The 20722-nt window shown below is 47.6% G+C and overlaps 1 protein-coding gene and 1 long non-coding RNA gene across 10 annotated transcripts in view; one reads left to right on the top strand and one right to left on the bottom strand.

Moving 5' to 3' along the window:
* The window catches only part of EPN1 (epsin 1), a 33797-nt gene that overhangs the window by 3454 nt on the left and 9621 nt on the right, over positions 1–20722 (top strand). For 3 of the 9 annotated variants that reach the window (XM_082195942.1, XM_082195944.1, XM_082195946.1), the window contains exons 2-4: positions 8120–8584; positions 9441–9690; positions 17662–17801. In XM_082195942.1, coding sequence (XP_082052068.1) covers positions 8357–8584; positions 9441–9690; positions 17662–17801 — 618 coding nt within the window. In that variant the 5' untranslated portion in view covers positions 8120–8356. Of the gene's footprint in view, positions 1–8119; positions 8585–9440; positions 9691–17661; positions 17802–18219; positions 18328–20722 lie in introns of all 9 variants that reach the window. The other 6 variants (XM_082195943.1, XM_082195945.1, XM_082195947.1 and 3 more) reach the window with 3 other exon arrangements.
* LOC309517005 lies at positions 10234–14538 on the bottom strand. The gene is made up of 2 exons (XR_014213114.1): positions 12616–14538; positions 10234–10804 (listed from the first exon to the last, which is right to left on the bottom strand). It is a non-coding gene; the product is annotated as an uncharacterized lncRNA (long non-coding RNA).

Genomic DNA, 20722 nt, shown 5'->3' on the forward strand with positions numbered 1-20722 from the left:
ACAAGGTGAATTAACAATCCACAATTAAAAATAAAATAAAACTAACATATTTTTAAAATAACATTACAGTGGGACCTCAGGTTACATACGCTTCAGGTTACAGACTCCGCTAACCCAGAAATAGTGCTTCAGGTTAAGAACTTTGCTTCAGGATGAGAACAGAAATTGTGCTCCGGCAGCATGGCGGCAGCAGGAGGCCCCATTAGCTAAAGTGGTGCTTCAGGTTAAGAACAGTTTCAGGTTAAGAACGGACCTCCAGGATGAATTAAGTACTTAACCCGAGGTACCACTGTATTGTTTATTTTTTTAAAAAAAATTACTGGTTTTTGAATTGTTGTCTTTTCTATGTTTTAGTGGGTCTCATTTTTATCTGTAAGCTGCCTTGAGTCTTGTCAAAGAGAAAAGGAGGAAACAAACAAACAAACACACACACATAGAGGTTAAATTTGACATGTTAAGCCAACATGTATAATCTTTTGAAACTAAATCAGTGTGACCCACTGTCAGATAGTGGCTAGATTCAGGATAGGAACAGAGGAAGTTGCCTTGTACTGAATCAGACTATCGGTTCATTTAGCTCAGCATTATTGGCAGAGTGACAGCAGCTTTCTAGGGTTTCAGACAGGAGAATAGTTTGGAGGATTGTCTGAATACAGCTATTGAGTCTGAGGAGACACGAATAAATACTTTCCTGAGTTCCAGCATTATAAATTGTGACATCATGGGTCATATGGTTGTGAGTGATGGGATAGATTCCTCTAAAAGACTTGGATACCAGATTCCTCCCCTACCTCACAATAATTTCTGCAGTTAGTAAATGTAGATAACTAAATCCTTGAAGTCTTCACCTGGGTGCGAGACAGCTTATCAGTGTAATACTGCAGGCTGACTCAGTTTCCTGGCCAGGAACCACCTGGAAGAAGAACCACCATGTAGTACAAAGGAAGGTAATGGGCAATAGGCACTGTTACCCTGTGCCAGGCAGCAGAGGAGTGTGAGCTCCTCCTCCCATGAGGGGGTGGTGAGCAGAAACAAACGCCAGGTTCAGAATTTCGGTATTTGATGATGTAGGCTGGGAGGGGGAGTTCCTAGTGGGCAGTGGGTGGTGTCATAGGCTGGAGGGGGGAAATGTGGCATTTTTAAAACAAGGTTTGAAAAGGCGAGAGGGCAGGAGGAGAACTGCATGTGAGGCTGGTCGGGAGAGGCTGTCTGCTTTTGACCCAAGCTTGCTGAACTTATGAGGGGAGCATCTACAACCACAATTTATTACTTGTACCCTGCCCACCTGACTGGGTTGCCCCAGCTGCTGTGGGTGACTTCCAACAGAATATAAAAGAACACACGACACATCAGACATTGAAAGCTTCCCGAAACAGGGCTGCCTTCAGATGTCTATGGAAGGTTGTATAATTATTTCTTTGACATCTGACAGGAGGGCATTCCACAGGGCAGGCGCCACTACCGAGAGGGCCCTCTCCCTGGTTCCCAATAAATGAGAGACACTCTTGGGGTGTAATGTTCTGCACTTCCTCCATCAAAACCCAAGTGTAAATATGTGTAAATAAACCATATTTCTGAACAACGCTACAATCTCTGCCGTGCCTCACTCCAAAGGAACAAAAACCCTGGTTAACACCAAGACCCCTGACATCTCATGCATCACTCGGCAGAGATTGGAGTGGCCAGTAACGATATATTATGATGTTGCTATGACTGGATGTCAGAGGCCAGTAAGTTTTTGCTGGCTCTGAGATGGCTCCAGGATCACCATTGGGGGTTTTGCTGAGAGACCACCCACTTGTGCCCACCTGGTTGATTGTGTGTACTGTTTTCACACTTTTTAAACCTGCAGTTCACTCACTTTATGAATATTTACTCTAAACAAATAAGAAGCAAATACAAACTGCTCTGCCTAGTAATTTGGTACCAGCACTTGGTTCTGGGCACCTTGTTATCTCTAAACAGGCAGAGAGGTGCATGGCCTGCAAGCAGCTTGCAGACCACTTCTGGATTGTTAACTACATTTACATTTCTAGGGCACGGGTAACAGTGTGGTCAGGCAGGCAGGCGAGTTGAGCAATGTAGGCAAAGGAGAAGTGAAACAGAAAAAAGCAACTCCGGAAAGAATTCTACCCTGCCAGACAGTGTAAATGCACTCTTTAGTTGTAAATTAGTTGCTTTACTGGTTAGGTTATTGTAACTTAAGAAGATCCCTGTGGGATCAGGCCCAAGTGACTAAGATGCTTCCAAGAAGCCCACAGGCAGGTCATGGAGGCAATAGCGTTCACCCACATGTCATGCCAATGACGGCTCAGTTAGATGAAGCTGCCCTCCTTCTGCCTCTCCTCACACCCTTTTAAAGGCAAGTTGTGGCACTGAACTCTGTGACTTGGGTGTGCATTGTAGGCAGAGAGAGGTATTTCCTTTGTCTGCCCTGGATAATCCAAGAGTTTGATTAGTGGTACCTCCGGTTATGAACTTAATTCATAGCTTAATCTGTTCTTAACCCAAAACTGTTCTTAAAATGAGGCACGCTTTCGCTAATGGGGCCTCCCACTGCTGCCGTGCTGCTGGCATGTGATTTCCGCGCGCATCCTGGGGCAAAGTTTGTAACCAGGATCATCTACTTCCGGGTTAGCGGAGCTCGTTACCTGAAGCATTCATAAGGAGGACGGGACGTAACCCGAGGTTCCACTGTACACCACTTAGAGATATTTTTATATTTTGAGCAGTATGTAAAAGGTATTATTATTATTATTATTATTATTATTATTATTATTATTATTACTATTAGTCAAGCGGCTCTTACCATTTCCGCTAATGCTTGAGTGAAATTGCCCTCCTGTAACTCAAACCCACCAGATCTAGTCTGGACCTCTAAAGCAGCAGAGAAACAAGTGTTTGCCTCCATCCATACTTGAAGAGTGATATCAAGACGAAATATGCCTACTTCCTTTCACCTTTCCTCATAGGGTTTGTTTTCCATCCCATTCCCCATCTTCCTTCCCCTTCCCTGGACCTGTTCCGATCTGTCTCCTCCTTTCTTACTGAAGAACACAGGTATATCAGCCACCAGAACTAGAGAGAGGATGTAAGCTTCACTGAGGAGCAAATTTTGGTAGGTCTCAAGAGAATTATTGTGGGTTTTTTGCTCGCGTATGCTTCTCTGTGACATTATTTGTATCCTGCACTTCCTCTGAGATGCACAGAGAGGTGGGGTACGGTTGAAGCTTCTTCATGGCCAAACTAGGGCATAACTTGCATTTCTCACATACAGACCCAACAGTTTAGTGATTGTGCTGGTTTTGTATCATTCTGTTTCTGATAATGGCCAGATTGAGAACAAGGCAGGAAATCCATCCACGTGCACCGGTCTTCTTTTATTAGGCACTGTCCACATATCTTCGTCTCTCCCTTAGGGACTAGAAACTTTAAAGAAAATTATGAGGACATGGGGTTCTACATCCAGTACAAATTTCTCCCCTCGCAGTTACAGAATGCAGACATCTGTGCCTGGTTAGTGCACTTCAAAGCGCAAGGGAAATAAGTTCTGCCAGAAAGAAAATCAAATTCTGTGTGTAGAACAAACTACCCCAGCTTCCATGTGGAAAAGTCCTTGCTCTGTGTAAAGCTGTTCAGAAGGTACTTCATTCACAGCACAGCTCTCACAGAGCTTGGTGGACTTTTATCTTCTTGCTGTTGGAATGAGTGGCGCGATACTAGGGGAAGAGCAATTATGTGGGTCAGTGATGTGCGCTGAAGAGCCTGGAGAGACAAATAATAGCAGAGACTAAAGCAGTACAAAGCGCAGAAACTTCTCTTTTTTTAAAAAAAACACAAAAAGCTTTTTATTGGTTTTTCCTTTAATACCAACAAACAAATTACAATAATACTCAACAGTCATTTACCCACATTCTTTCCCAACACTCTGGTGAACATTGACTTCCCTCCCTCCCTTCAACAGGTTTTCTTGCTTCAGTCACCTTACCCCCAGTTTCTTCTTATACCCAGGCAGTCTATGTCATAAGATTTATTTCAGTCCTGCCAGAGTCTTCAGATTTCTACAGTTATTATTTATATAGTCCATAAATTTACTCCAATCTCTTTGGAATTTTGTTTCCTCCTGATTTCGGATCTTGCAGGTCAGTTTTGCTAATTCACATAATCCACCATCTTCGTCTGCCACTCCTCTGTTGTTGGTAAATCTGGTACTTTCCATTTTTGGGCTAACAAAGTTCTGGCAGCAGTCATAGCATACATAAAGAACCTTTGATCTGCTTTTTCTATTTCCTCTCCCATCAAGCCTAGCAAAAAAGCTTCTGGCTTTTTTGGGAAAGTGTATTTGAATATCTTTTTCAATTCGTTATAAATCAGTTCCCAAAACTGTTTCGTTTTCTCACATGTCCACTAGATGTGGTAAAAATCTCCATCTATATCTTTACATATCCAACATGTCTTACTACTCATCCTATACATTCTCGCCATTTTAACAGGTGTCAAATACCAACGATACATCATTTTCATTATATTCTCTCTTAAGGTGGTTCATGCTGTAAATTTTATACTCTCATCCCACAGTTTTACCCAAGCGTCATACTCAATGTTGTACCCAAAATCCATTGCAAGGCACAGAAACTTCTCACAGACATTGCATGCGTTCAGATATATAGGCACATCCTTTATTTTACCATCATGTATTCCCCTTTCAAGTCTAGATTGGCTTGCAAGGCAGATCACAATTAAAAGGGTTATGTTGAGGTGTGGCAGAGGGCGCCGGTAATACTATCAGGGTTCGCCTCCAGAGAGAAAGAAGGCAAAAAGAATTTCAGATGGGCTAAGAAGCTGACTGATAATAAACTCATAGAAGCAGCCTTTCTCTTAATTCATGAGGTCTAGCAACTTGCTAATTTAAAAAACCCTGACATTCTTTCTAGGACCTCCGTGGGTCACCGCATTCTGTGTTGGATGCAAGATTCTACACATGCTTTCCTATGAAGTTAGACCGCTGGTCCATCCAACCCAGATGGCAGTAGCGGTTTTCCATGGTGTCAGGATGGAGTGAAAACAGACAGGAAGCAGGGCTCAGACAGATGCCTTTGTCAGAGCGGGAAGCATCATTGCAGTCAGTTTGCTAGTTAATTTGAAAAATCTGGAGTCTAATTGGATTGTAATCCCTGCTGTCTACAGTAAGGATACAGTGATTTAGTGGTATACTGTTTCATCTAAACTCCCACAATGAATTCATAAGTACCACCACCCCACACACACATCCAACCAGTTATTTTCCTCGTTTCGTCAAGGAAAACTATTTTATCTCTCTCCAGTTATCTGTAAACGTCACTTGGATTTGCAATACCATGTTTTTCATTGTTTAAGAGTTTTCATCAAATGCGAGACACTGCCAGGGGTGGAATCTCTTATCCCAGAGGCTTTGTTAGTAGTCCAAGTAATCATTCCGTTCTCTTGCCAGACACTGGGATGCAGGAGGAGGAAGGGAGGGCAGAAGGGAGATTTTAAAAAATGATGGCGGGGAAACAAGTGCCCGTAACCAGAGGCTTTCGGCCCATTTCCCTTAGCGAAAGCAGCTGTCCTTGGAAACCGTTCGGTAGAGAGTGTGAAGGAGGGAGGGCCTTTGCCAAAGATGTGTTCTTTGAGAGGGTTTTTGGAGTTGGGGTTCTGGCCAAGTTCAGAGACATTGGGATGAACGCAGGTGAGGGGGGGGAGTGGATCGGGTTTGTTCAGGGAAGCTTTAACCCACCTTTCCACACAGTTGAAGCAACAGAACTCAGTCTTGAATAAAAGAGGAGACAATGTGGAGTAGCGGTTAGAGCAGGGGTTGCCAACAGGGCACCCACCAGACATTGTTGGGCTCCCAGCTTCAGGGATAATGGAAATTCTAGTCCAGAAACGTGGAGGGCATCATGTAGGCTGTGCCTGGGTTGAACCCTTGAGTTGGGGGAGTCTTGAGTTCAAATCCTCACTCACCATAGGTGAGCTGGGACCAGTCAGCCTGAGCTCCCTCACAGGGTTGTTGTGAGAGGGCAGAGAGCCCACTGCCCTGAACTCCTTGGAGAAAAGGGCAAAGGATAAGCATAATAAATGTTTGAACCACTACACCATACTTTCTCAGTGGATTTCCTTCTAACCGTTAAGAAATCAGTGCTTGGCTAAAGTTGATGTTGAATAAATCTTTCTACATCGGGGACGGGGAATATGTGGCTCTCTGGATGTTGTCATTTTGGTGGCTTATTATAACTGGTTATTCCATCTTTCCGTACAGGTTGATGAATAAAATAATTATGATGGCCTTTCTTTCCAACTTTAATAACTTTTCTTTACAAAATTGTAAGCTATCTTTAACAAAGGCCACCTTGGGATCCTGGAAAAGTCCCCTTTTACTGAGATCTTAGAGACTATAGTCTGATCCAGCTAGCACGAGTAGGTGGTGGATGGGGAGCCACATTGGTGCAATGATTTATAGCCGCTGGTTCCTAAGCCAGGAGCACCACTAAGCTAAGCTCCATTCAGCTGAGTGTTGCACGCATGCCACGATGTGGTGGTCTCAGATGCCTGTCCTCTTAGGGTCAGGGTGTGAGACCCCTCCCTCTCCCAATGGATCTTCTTCAGCCGCCTCCAGTGTGCCTGTTTCGGAATTCTACGGCTTGGAGGCAGCGTAGAGAAAAACCGGAAAGGGGTGGAAGGTGGAAGTTTCCAGAATCTGGCCACAGTGACTCATTCCTCAGCAATGTGGACTTCCTTCCTTTTGACGTTTAAGAATGTTTGGGGGTCAGGCAGGGCCAGGGGCTCCAGGAAGCAGCGGATGGGTTTGGGACAAATGCGGCAAGTTGCACATCTTCCAGCCCCAGCTCCTCTCGGCTCCCAGCAGCTTGTCCCTTCCTAGAGACCCCGAGAGCTTTGCCTAGTCCACAGGTGCGGAGAGAGATTGTTGAATCCCGTACGTGATGATAGGAAGCTTGAGGAAAGTGTATATTGTGTATGTGTGCCATGTATGTGTAGTTGCTGGAGTGCTAGGCTTAAGACTAGGGCGATCACACAAGCATCTACCATCTATCACCCAGTGGACTGAATACCGCGCTGCCCTTTCTATGTTTGAAAGCATGGCTTATCATCACCAATTTCATTTGGCCTGCCTGTGTTACTTTATATGTTTAAATCAAGACTAGTGGGATATTCTTATTGCTAACGTCATCTGGCAATGCGTGTGGTGGTTTATTAGTTATTTGGGTGTTTTTTCCTGTTACGTTATGAAATAATTGGGGAGGGGAGGAGGGCTGAGGTTCAACTCCTTGCTGGCTTGTATAGCTTTCCGGAGTGGCCTAGGGCTGGTTGCTGTATGTTGGCCTGACCTATTCTACAAGGCAGTTGTGAGGATAAAAGGAGGGAACTATTTAAGTCACCCTCAGCTTTTTGGAGGAAGCATGGAATAAAAATGTAAAATAAATTTTCTGAACGGTGGATCTTGATCCTGGAGCCTGATGCTCCTTTGATCAGAGGCAGGGTATGGCAAGCATCATTCATCTTTCCCCATCTTCTCCCCACCCCGTCCCTAAACAGGGTTGGGGGTGACACTCTCTGGGCCAGCCTCCCACATCCCAACAGGTTGGATCTCCAAAAATTGTTAGACTGCAAATCCCATCATCCCTGACATTGCTGCTTGGGAATGATGGGGGTTGTAGTCCACCAAACTCTGGAGAGCCAAGACTGGGGAAGGCTGCCCGGGAAGGCGGGCGTTGTTCGCCTCTGTTTGAAGTGCTGGACTGGAGACCTTTTTGCTTCCAATCCAGAACAGGAAACTCTTGCCCGGCTATTGAACAGCAGAAGTTCTGAATCCCCCCTCTCCTGGTTTTGTTTGCTTCTAAAGTGTCTAGCCCTCAAGAATGTGCAGAGAAGCTTGATATAATGTGGAAAGATAGGGAGAGTTCTTAGAAAAGAGGAAGGGGCGGAAGACGACTTCCTTTGGTCTGAGGGAAAGGGTGGCTCCTTCTGGATCCTTTACCAGTTATCAGAATGAGAGATACAGATTGAAGCAGCAAAGCCTTGGAGAAGGGGACCGTTTCTCTTACCACAGACTAAAAAGTTGCTCTCCTTCTCTTGCCAGGCGCATCTTGGAATGGCTGCCATGCCTGGATGGCTTCGGAGGGTGCCCGCGGCACACTAGGGACCCTCAGCCAAGCAGCACCAGGGCGGCTGCGGTGGCCTTGCCCCTCAGGAAGCCAGCCGGGACCCGGGAGGCCACCTCTCCTGGCGTGAGCCGGGCCCGTCTCAAAGCCCTCAACGGGAAGCTTGGGGAAAGGGGAGGCCGCCCTCCCCGCTGCCCACTCTGACAGCCGCCGCCATGTCGACCTCCTCGCTGCGCCGCCAGATGAAGAACATCGTGCACAACTACTCTGAGGCGGAGATCAAGGTGCGGGAGGCCACGTCCAACGACCCTTGGGGCCCGTCCAGCTCCCTCATGTCTGAAATCGCAGACCTCACTTACAACGTGGTGGCCTTCTCCGAAATCATGAGCATGATCTGGAAGCGTCTCAACGACCACGGCAAAAACTGGCGTCATGTCTATAAGGTAACGAGCTCGGCCGGTGGTGGATTCAGTTTCCCTTGGTCATGAAAGGCGGCTCTGCCAAATCGAGGGAGGTTACTTAGCTCAGTTGTAGCACATGCCCTTTGCCTGTTTGAGGCCTCAATTTCAGGCCCAGGCAACTTGGGGTGAAGCAGCGATAGGCAGCCTTTTCCCAGACAAGGGCAGGGTTTGGGTTTTGGTGAGATGTAGGGGACCACATGTTTGGGGGGGGGTTACTGCCAGATGGGGCAGCAAGGCCAGATCAGAAAGGCACAGAGACGTTTTCTCAGCTGCAGGGAAACAGCCATGAGTACCGCTTTGCAATTCCTTTTCCATTGCACCAGGAAATATAAAACCTTGAGCTCCCCCAGCGCCTTGCCTGTGCTTGCTTCTCCATGGTGTGAGCTTTCCTATATCTGGTGGAACTGATGACGTTGCTACTTCCCAGTGGTTCTCCAAATTGAAGCCTCATGGTTGCAGAGTGACAAGTGAAAGTTTTGAAGAGAAGCGCTGAAGGATCTTGGCTGGCACAAGGCTGAGAAGACGGTCCCTCCCAGAGACCTTGGACTAGAGTCTCTGCCAGTTGGGGAGTTAACTGTTCTGGCCTTATTGGAACATTTGTTCTGATTTGGTATCGGACAAATGTTAGATCTCATTTTTAGAAGCCCCTCTGGCTAGTGCTTTGGGCCTCTTCCATCACTCTACTTCTGTGAAGAATTACGCACAATCTTTTCTCCCTCTCCTATAATACTTGAATGACCTTTCTCATCCTGGCACCTTCTGTATGTTTGTTGCCATTCAGCCAGCAAGGCCAGGGATCAGGTGTGCTGGAAGCCTGTTTTTCTCCCTCTTCTTCCAGGCCATGACTCTGATGGAATACCTGATCAAGACGGGCTCGGAGCGGGTGGCGCAGCAATGCAAGGAGAACATCTACGCCATCCAGACGCTAAAAGACTTCCAGTACGTTGACCGCGATGGCAAGGACCAGGGAGTCAACGTGCGGGAGAAGGCCAAGCAGCTAGTGGCCCTCCTCAAAGACGACGAGCGTCTTAAGGAGGAGCGGGCCCATGCCCTCAAAACCAAGGAGAAGCTGGCCCAGACTGCGACCGGTGAGTGCTCATTCCCAGCCGGGTGGCCTCAGCCAGGCTGGCAAGTGTTGCCCAAGCTGTTAAGATGGGTTGTGGAGCCTGTATGGCTGTTAAGAGCAGCCATTGCCAACCTGCCCTCCAGATGTTTGAGACTTCAGACCCCAGCCAGCCCGTGTGGGGGACTGATGGGAGTTGTGGTCCAAAACATCTGGAGGGTACCACGTTGGCTGGGATGGAGTATAAGCAGGTTCAAATCACTACATAGCTGTGAAATTCACTGTGCAACTTCAGGGCAGTTGCTGTTTCTCTAAGCTCAGGAATGGCCAGTGTGGTAGGCTCCGGACGCTGATGGACGACAGCTCCCATCATTCCTAACCCTTAGCCACGCTGGCTGGGGCTGATGGGAGTTGGAGTCAGACAACATCTGGAGGGCAACACATCTGCTACCCTGGCCTAAGTTATTGTGCAGGGTTGTTGTGTGAATAATATGGTTAGGATACGCTCAACTCCCCCATGCACAACCAAACTGCAAGGCACACTACCTAAAACCCAACTCAAGGGGGATGGGATAAACATTTTTATATAGAAATAATTTTTCAAATGTCATTTGGAGCAAGCGCAAGCAGTTAGAAGGGGAGTTGTGAGCTCTCCCTTGACCGCCTCCCAATTGAGTTAAGAGTGGATTGTTTGGGGTCTAAGGCAGGGGTAGGCAGAAGGTGAATTGGAACCTGTTGATATATCACCACTGAATTGAGATAGATAAACAAAGATTTCTGACTCCCAATTGTTTAACAGTGGCAACAACAAAACGATCCCCTTCCAAATTATACCACTGGCACAAAGAATGCTTGGGGGCAGTGGCTATAACCAGGAGTGAATGTTTGTTAGGAAGGAGAAGGAGCCCACTTTTCTTCTGCTTTTCAGAACTAATCCCAGTGCTCAGCCTGGGTTTAATGCCCAATGTCCATCTTTTGCACTAGGCTCCAGTTAGTGGATCTTGGGGGTTCTAGTGAAAAACAACCCCAAACACTCAATGTAGATCCTTCAGGCTTGAAAGACCTGTTCCTAGGTGGTGCTCCTATACTGGTCTCCTATAGCAGGAATGGCTCAACGGCAGTCCGTGGGCCAGATCCACCTGGAAAACAAACTGAGGTGAGGAGTGTTGAACAAGGTGCAGTTAGGCAGAAGTGTGCATCATTCTGTTTGTAAGGAAAATCAGCAATGGAATGTGTGGGTTTGTGCTTGCGCTGTTCTCCTGCCACCACCTGCTCAGGCTGGGAAGACCAAAGGTCCACTGCTAGTTAGCACCTTGAGGTGAGTCCTTGAGGAAGGTGCTGATATGCCTCTGAATACCAGTTGCAGGAAACTGCAGGCAGAGAGAGCTGCCGTTATGCTCAGGTCCTGCTTGCATGCTTCCCACAGGCATCTGAATTGGTCACTGTGAGAATAGGATGCTGGACTATGTGGGCCCATTGGTCTGATCCAGCAGAGCATTTCTTCTGTTCTAATGAGGAATGATAGTTCCCCAGGCCTTCTTCCTCTGTACTGAAATAACTTCTCACCTTCTGTGTAGGTCAGGCACCCCAAAACTCAGCTCTCCAGATGTTTTGGGACTACAACTCCCATCATCCCTAGCTAAAAGGACCAGTGGTCAGGGATGATGGGAACTGTAGTCCCAAAACATCTGGGGGGGCCAAGTTTGGGGATGTCTGATGTTGGCGCTTTCTGTAGCTGGAAAACTCTTTAGTGCTAGGTCATACCAGACCAGGGCATCATCTGAGCCATATGACGCAGCTGTAAAGCAGGTTCAGGCCTGGTCAGTAATTGTCTGGGAGTTTTAGGCATGCCACTGGACTTTCCTCATGGGAGGAAAGTGTGATGTGGATATAATATTTTTATTGCACAGCTTGACAGTCTGGACAGGAACAGGAAGCTGGATTCTTCTGGCCACCAGACCACTCGTGGTGGAAAATATATCCTCCCTTGGCAAAATAGTGGGTTGTTCCCATGGAGTAGCCTTCCGCAACCTGGTGCTCACAGCTTTGCTGGCTAGGACTGACGGCAGCCTCAGTCCAAAACCGTCTGGAGAGCAGCAGCTTGGGGAAGGAGGCTGGAGAGATTAGAAGATGGTGCACAGAAGACTCTTCTGTGAGGATACTGGATAGAAGAAAAACCACATGTTCCTCTCTTGGGTTGTTCCTTGAAGTTGTCCTGGGAAGGTATTTGGGGCCCATCCCTATGTTGCTCCCTGTTGGTTCTCCTGAAATGTTACCTGCTGAAATGTCAGAGACAGCCACTCATCTCTGATAAAAGGTGGCTCTGGCTCTGCAGAACCACGTTCCCCTCCCTCTTGAACTTGGCGGGTCGCCAGGCTCAGAGGCTGAGTTACAGGCCTCCGTGATCTGTCAGTGCCCCCTTTCCATTTTGATAACCCCCAGATCAAATTCCAACTCTGTTGTTTGCAAAGTGCCTGGCAGGGCAGAATGAGATAAGGAAATGGGAGTAGCTTTTGCTTCCTATTCTAAACTGCTCAGCAGAATTATGAGGAATTGGTTAAACATTAGAGGTATGTAATAAGCAAGAGGCAGGGGGAATTTCTGTCTTCCAGTCTGCTAAAAGGGCTACAGCCCATACTGAATGAGCTTATCATTTACCCCTTATCCGTATTCCCACTTAGAAACACCCCCACCCTCGACGTGCAGAAAGCCAGTCTGCTGCTATTTATTCTTCTGGTGAACACCCAAAGTCCAATGCTTCAATCACACAGACCACCTGATCTCATTCCTAAGCCCATTGATTGAAATACAATACAATAAATTCCTGAATACAGTCGCTTCTAAAGTGGACTATAGACTTTAAAACTATAAAATCACAACCACAGATAAATAAAAAGCAGCAGAAGCAGTTCCACTCAGCCTACGGCAGTCCTGAGCATTAGCCTCTCACCCTTGGATGTATCAGGATCCCTGCAGTGATTTTGGGCTGGGATAGGACAGGAGGACCCAGAAAAAGGCAGGTTATCCTGAAGAGAAAAGCAGAGAGTGGGCAGAGAGAGTAGAGAGCACTTTTTATTTAAAAATAGCTGCCACCATCACGTCAGTCAGGTATATTGGGTGACCCCAAGTTCTGATTTTGCAGTAAGAGAGGAGGCCATATCTCAGTGGTCGAGCGTGTGTTTTGTATACAGAAAGTCTTGGGCTCAACTCCTGGCATATCTTACTTAAACGAGTTGTATGTATATCAGGTGCTGAGAGGGACATCGTTCCGCCAGAGATGCTGGGGAGCTACTGCCAGGCAGAGTAAAATAGGTGTGGGGGAACTTTTGGCCCTCCAGTTGTGGCTAAACGATAAATCCCATCAGCCCGGCCAATGGCCAAGGCTGAAGGGAGTCAGCGTTCAGCCACAGCTGGAAGGCCATGGGTTCCCAACAGCTGAAGTAGACAATACTGTGAGCTAGATGGACAAATAGCCTGATCTGTTCTAAAGCGGCTTCTTGATTCCTTGATCTGGCTTGTTCTGAATTCTGCTGCTGTTGCAGATTAGCAGTTCCATTTTTCTCTTCCTCTTCTTCCACCCCAGCCTGTCCCTAGTACTCGCAGCATTGGTGGTTTAGGCCTGAGGCTTCCTCATTAGCTCTTTGGAGGACAAAGTGTGTGGACTGAAGCTTGGATGGAGCCAAAAACTGTTTCTCAAAAGGGTAGTTGCTGGAGCCTTCCACGTGGCTTGGAAGACATTAAGAAACAACTGCAAATTAATTGAGCTCTTTGCCTTTGATTTTAGTCATCCTAACTCTTGATTCAGAACCTGCTTTCATGCTGGGTGTGTCATAACAGTTGAGCTTTAAGCCCAGCCCTACAAGAAGTGTTCTCCTTTGGTCTTGTGGAGAACTGACTCCCTAGCCTACCATCTCTTTCTTTGGGCTTATATAATAAAGCCACAGTGATTCCACCCCCTTAAGTTGTTAATTGGAATAGCCAGACAGGTTCCAAAAGGGCACGTAAGCACTCTGGATAGTTCCAAGTTGAGGGAATCCCTAAAAGTCCACACCTTGACAGCCCAACTTCTGCTCTTTTATCACCCTTTTCCGTTTCCCAAATTCACACATTGTTTCCCATCCCTTTATATACTATTCTTCCCCCCTCAATTGCACCCTCATCCCCAGTCTGCCATTTTGATGAGCCCAGCATAGATGATGAACATTCTGTGGTTGCTAGGCAACTGCAGGGCCTATATGAGTCTGCTGAGGGCCTAGGAAGCCACATATTTGGTGTTTACTAAGCCCTTCCCCAGGCCCACAAAACTGCTCAGTGTGGCTCTAGAAAGCCATTAAGTGGCAGCTCAGTCAAGTTTGGGAATAAGTATCTCATTTCTCCACTGAACAGACGGGACTTGTTCCCGAGCAAGGCTAAAATATGCCAATGACTCCCCTTAGTTCATCGGAGATAATTACATTTATGCTCCTTTCCATTCCAATCTACCTCTTTCTTTCTTTCTTTCTTTCTTTCTTTCTTTCTTTCTTTCTTTCTTTCTTTCTTTCTTTCTTTCTTGTCAAGGATGAGATGTGGGAGAGACCGAGCTCTCCAAATATGCCCTGTACATTTTGACAGATTTGCGCCTGTTATCTGAAGAGCACACAAGCGTCAGTTACACAAAACCTTTTCCCAGTGGGCGAAATAACTTTCCCGTTAGCTGACACAGAGCTCAAAAGCTTGCAGCCTCCCGTTTGCGAGAGGAATTTGGTCTACTCCTGTTGAATGTTTTTCGGCCGGGCTTGTGTGTATGTGAGAGAGACACACTCAACAGTTCCCTGCCGGGTTTCCCTCTGACAGGGAAAACATGCCCACAGAGCAAGATTAGTGAATCATCTGGCAGGCAGGTTCCTCTTTTGAGGGTAGATTCATGTACCAGGCTGGCAGAACTTGTTCCCTTGAGGAGAAAGTGGTGGTGGCAGCGGCGATAATGGAGGAAAACTGTAATGACCTTGACTATAGCAGGGAAAGCCACTGCTTTCCCTTTCCTCCCTCGGCCACCTCCGTCTCAGCCATGGCCGGAATCCCACCTCCATGACACTGCTTTGTGCGGTCGCCTGCATCTCTGCGCTAATGAGGGATGGCAGTTGGTGCCAGGCTGTCTAGGGGGTGGGGAAGACTTCTATTCAGGTCATGGCACAGCGGCTGGGCCATTCTCCTCTCCTCTCTGTCACCACCCCCAGCCATCTCTGCCAAGGTTCGGCCAGAGACTAGGGCTGGATCTTCCACGGTGTGACGGCTGTTCCATCCATGTGCTGTTAGCTGAACCAGGGTCCTTATTTCCCCACCCCTCTCCTGCGCATGCTAATTGCTGACATGTATCAAATGTGAACCTCATGCTGCAGTCAGGTGTGCCTCCTACTAGTGGTTAGGGCAGGGGTCTGCAACCTTTAAGACAAAAAGAGCCACTTGGACCCGTTTCCGAAAAAACAACAACAACAACAACATTGCAACATTTAAAACAAATATAACACTGCATATATTGTTTCTGGCCTTAATGCTATATATACAGGATCGTGCAGTCAGCTGTCAATCTCAAGCAAAAAGGACAAATTAATAGCTAATTAAAATATTTAATTTACAACCAGGTAACCAGGTTAATGGGACTTTTGCTCCTGAACCTCAGTGCTCAGTGTCTGCACATCAGGGCTGTAAGACGTCACCTTCATTTTCACACAGGCTTGCAAGCTGTCATCTGTGAGGCGTGATCGGTGTTTGTTTTTAATATAGTTCATGTTGGAGAAGACCTGCTCACATACATATGTGGAAGAGACCACAAGGGCCATCGAGTCCAACCCCCTGCCAAGCAGGAAACACCATCAGAGCACTCCTGACATATGGTTGTCAAGCCTCTGCTTAAAGACCTCCAAAGAAGGAGACTCCACCACACTTCTTGGCAGCAATTCACCAAACTTTTACCTGCTTAAGTTTAAAAAGGGGCTTCAAGCAACTAAAAAGGGGCTTCAGGCAACTAACTCCACGTGGAATTCCACGTGACCGCGACTGCATAATCAATGCCACAAAATGCCAAAGAAAATTAACCAGGGCCCCAGTGAACCATAAATCATAATCAGTGCCTGATGTAAATAATAATTAATAATGAGGGCCCAATGTCATCCTCGTCATTATAAAAATAATCCCTCTCTTCGTGCCGCCCAGCCTCCCAAGAAAAAAACCCCACTTCAAACGGTCACAAAGCACAAATTCCACGCGACCGCGACTTGCTATGCCCAATAATCAATGCCCCAAAATGCCATAGAAAATTAATCAGGGCCCCAGCGTACCATAAATCATAATCAGTGCCTGATGTAAATAATAATTAATAATGAGGCATTCATCATTATAAAAATACCGTATTTTTCGCCCCATAGGATGCTCCGTCCCATAGGACGCACCTAGTTTTTTTGGGGGGGAATAAAGGGGAAAAAATTCCCTTTATTTCCCCCCCAAAAGCAGGTCGGGGAAACCGAACCAGGTCGAGGAACAGCGGGATGGCGGCGCTGCGCCTCCCTGCTGTCCCCCGAGCTTGTGGGGCTGGCTGATGTCTGCCCCGCGCGAGGGGCGCTCTGCTTTAGGGCGCCCCGCCCGCCGGGCAGCAGGCTGCTCACCTCTGCCCCTCGCCTCCGCCCCTCGCCTCCTCCCCTCGCCACCGCCCCGGAGCCGCAGCAAAGGCTTTAAAGAGCCGCATGCGGCTCTGGAGCCGCAGGTTGCCGACCCCCGGGTTAGGGGAAATGTCCACCTGCTTTTCCACAATTTCTGCAAATTTCTAAAACTGATCGCGGTTTATCCCGTTGGCTCAGAGCAGATGATAAGGTTAAAAAGGATTTCTTTTTTATTATTACACTCTGCACGGTGTTTGACAAAGTTGCAAGGGACAGCTCCCAGCCTGGAAAAACTGGAAAAATAAAATATGTTCATACTCTCAGGAGGCCAAAGTCAGTGCTAGCTGCTCAGGAATCCACTGAGCTCACAGAACCATCAGAGCCCAGAATACAAGGGGCCTGGAGAGATTGCGGGGCAGAGAAACGTAACCTGCCGCCAGTTAACTGCACGCCCACATTTTCTGTAGTGGGTCCCTTTTTGCCGTGGAAAATTAGTAAAATTTCAGGCCCCTGAGCAGCTAAGGATTTCGTATAGTCAGTCCTATGGTGTGGCAGCTTCCTGAGATTTGGAAATGCTTCAACCGTGACTCCAAGGCTTCCCTGGTGTTAGAGCTGAACTGTTTGCAAACCCTTCTCGCTGTTTTAATTGGGTGCCCTTCTCCAAGCTATGGCTTGTCCATTTGTACATTCTCTGGCTGAGCAGAGATTGGCAGCTGGGTCTAGTCAGGTCCTAGTCCACTGCTGTGTAGGGGAGGGCAAACTTGTGGGATTCATTATGTGCTTAGCAGCTGGAGCCAAATTCAAAGTGGTGGGTTGGGAGGGGATGGAGTCAGTTACCCACTAAACCCCACGATGAGGCATACACTGGGGTAACCTGTGTGTGTACAAATACAGATCTACACCTGAGTTACCATAGAGCAGGAACACAAAACTTTCTGACACTGATTTGCAGAAAAGCATAGTCTTGATAGTCCTGTTTTACACTGAGGCTGAAAGAGAAGCATTTAGCACAAGGGCAGCCGTGGGAAAAGATATTCAGTTGTGGTATTTTTTTTACATTGCTATTGTTTAACTTTTGAAATTCTGAACCCCATGCTGATCTACTGCAAAAAACCCAGAGATCTATAAGGTAGATTCCCGTTTGCCTGCCCTTCTGCTGCTTTTATTTTTTTTACAGGTATTTAACAAAAATTATATATTGCTTTATTCTAAATAAAACCTCAGAAAACCACTACACCATGGTTTGCTTTTTGCTCTCTCCAATGACGCTGCCTCCCCATAGTACTTTCTCTTCCTCCTGCCTGCTATCCACCTTGGTGGTATTAACCCTTTCCTTTCCCACTCACTCTCTTGTTTCTCAGCTTCTTCAGCTTCCTCATCTTTGGCAAATGCCCCAGTGGAAGCGGAGCAGGCTTGGCCCCAGAGCAGCGGGGAAGAGGAGCTGCAGTTACAGCTGGCGCTGGCCATGAGCAAAGAGGAAGCGGAGCAGGTAAGCGCCAAGGTAAATCTGTCACTGGCGACTCTTTGGATGGGCAGGGAGGGAAGGGATGGTGGGGGTTGTGGACATTTGGAGAGAGATGTGGGTACGCCCTGCTCCCCCAGATGAGGGGATCGACTGTTGTGTTCTCAAGGCTTCTCCTGCAGGCAAATAATAAAAGCTGACTAGGAAAGCAGAGCTACAAGCTCTTTTAATTTGGCACTTTCCTAGAGGAAAAGCCTTTCCCTCAGATCCAGCTGGTTCTGGCTCAGAAGCAGGCAGTCCATGGAGATGCTGGCCTGCTAATCTCCTTCCTGAGCATGTCCCTTGTATTCAGAAATTGAGCCTTATTCAGCTCCCCGCTCCCACCATGATTACCAATGGGGATAACAGGGGCAAGCCTGTTGACCTCTCTCACACTTACCCATTGATATTTCTGCAGCCCCCCTCACCGCCCTGCAATTTGGGGAACAAACATGGTAATCATGTTGAAGGGAGGGAAGAGCCAATCTGTGGTGCTCGTGAGAGGAAAGGAAGTGGATCATCTCAGGTTTTTATTCCCCCCCTCTCTTTGACACACTTAGTGATGATACTAACTATATTTGCACAGGATAATGATAAGGAGGCAGGAGGTGGATTTGACCTCCACACCAGATAGCATGATCCCAAAGGCTCCCCTCCACACTGTTCTGCACCTTGTATGCTTTCTCCCAAGCTGAGACAGAAGCAAAGGATTCTTTCGCCGCCTCTTTCTTAGCCTCAGTGGCAACTGAGGCCAACTGGAGGCCCTTCAGATATTCCCATCGTTCCTGACTACTGGCCATACTGGGAGGAGCTTGTAAGACAGTCCAGAAAGCCAGAGGCCTAGGAGCCTGAATGTTCCCCAGTCCATCTACCAAGATCACCTTTGGAGATCCTCTCCTGGGGTCTGCCATGATTTAAAGTGAGACAGGGCCTTTTCAGGGATGGCCTCATTTATAGACAGTGTTGACACCAGGGGTGCTTACCTACCAAGTGCCTCATAGTAGTGCTTTTATTGGCCATTAAAAAGGAAGCCTCATTGTTTTGTTATCTATTCTGCTTGGTATTAATGTTTGTCTTTTCTATGTATACTGGCCTGAAAATATTTTTATTGAGCAGCAGCCTTAAAAAAAAAATCTTCAGATAAAATGATGCACTCAGTGAGAGGGCTAAAGAAGATTTTGCCTTTGCCTTGGCTTATGAGAGAGTGAACAAAGTCCAAAAGGAGGATCCCGGTAACTTAAAACACACACGTTGCAAGATTCACCATGGCTTACCACCCTGCACCAAAAAAGGTTCACTAATTAGAAAGCGGCAGGGAGATTTGGAGCACCATGTAAAATGTATAGAATTCAAAGAAATACATCCCATTAGTCCTGGGGCAAAGATCCATTTCAGCCCAGCAGGCCCAGACCCTCCTGACCAGCCACCCCAATAGTTAAAAGATGGTTACTTTTGTAGTAGTTGCATAAATTGGTTTTACCAAATCAGACTGCTGAAACTGTGCAACCCCTCCCCCCCCCCCCCCGCAATCAAATACTTAAAATTTCGGCCCAGAAGGGCATGAAGTTCATGCCTCCTCCGTAAATGAATATTTTTTGGTGGAGTTGTAAATTGGTGGGCAGAGCTGATTCAGCTATCGGCCAATGTCAGCTCTTCTGGACCGTCCAGCTCTTGCTCAATTTAAAAAATATGCCCCCTGTTCGTTTGGTTTTTTTTTTTAAAAAAAAACAATAACTGCTGACCAGGAAGGTGGGGGAAGGGAGGACATGAGATTTATGCTGACTCAATGAACAGATTGACTTGTCCAGCTTTGTTTCTAGTGTGTGACCCCCTCTGGGCAGACGCTGCTAGCAGAGCCTTGTGGGCGGCTGAGCTTTTCCGTAAGCATTTTGGTAATGAAGTCAGTCCCCGCTGGGGGAGCGGAACCCTAGAGTTGCTGGCCACGCGCTCCACTGGCCCACGTTGGGAGCAGAGGCTGATGGGTAGCGGGCCGGTCTGCTAGCTGCCATCTTGCGCCGCAGTGCATCCTGGGTAGAAATGTTAAAAGGTTTCAGGGTAGCTGTGGGTCTGTTTATTCATTTGTTTGTTTTCCTCAGTACTACTTGTGGTTTGAGAGGAATGGGGGGAAGAGACAAAAGCGAGGCACAGATGTGTTTGAACCGACGTTCCCCGGCAGGAAATGGCTTTTTGATTGAGATTTTTCATCCAGATTTCCGCACAGAGCCCCCCCTGCGGTGACGAGCTCTCCCTCCTGGCTGGGGGAGATCGGGAATGCTTCCGTTCTCTGTCGCACAGGGTCCACACGAATTGATCCTGCCCCCTCAAAGACAGCAGGTTTTGCCTACCTTTTTTCTGTTGTGTGTTAACCTCTCCCGCAGCACCAGTCTCCTTAGCAGCGCTGCCCCCCCCCCACCTCCAGCCACCCAGGATCGCGTGGGCTTCCGCCTTGTTCAGGTTTGCCTGCCAGTCTTTCTCAGCGGAACAGCACAAATTGCTCTTGAGCCGTCAGTCTTGGCGCTTGAGGTTCTTTCTTTAGCCCCACACTCTATCCAGTATAATAATTATGATTAATGCTACTTGGGCCTGCTCTTCCTTTGAGTGAGAGGATGGAGGAGGGAGCTGTTTCCCATCCAGACACCCACCAGTTCCCTGCCCACAGAACTTCTGTGATTCTGGCAGCCCTTTGTCCCAACCTGTCACCCTCCAGGGGCTGATGGGAACTGTAGTCCAGAGCCTCTGGAGGAGGGGCCACCAGGTTGGACATAAGGCGTGCAGCTCCCATTGGCTGTGCCCAGACCTGCCACTCAACACACGCCACGGCCAATCAGACCCTAAGTCCTGCTTTCTTTTTGTCGCCTCCTTTCCTTTTCTGTGGCTCCTCCCAAGTGGGGTGATTGTGTTTTCTTCCCCCATCCCAACCC

This window comes from Podarcis vaucheri, assembly GCF_965113315.1.
Source record: "Podarcis vaucheri genome assembly, chromosome: 13".
Taxonomy (NCBI): domain Eukaryota; kingdom Metazoa; phylum Chordata; class Lepidosauria; order Squamata; family Lacertidae; genus Podarcis; species Podarcis vaucheri.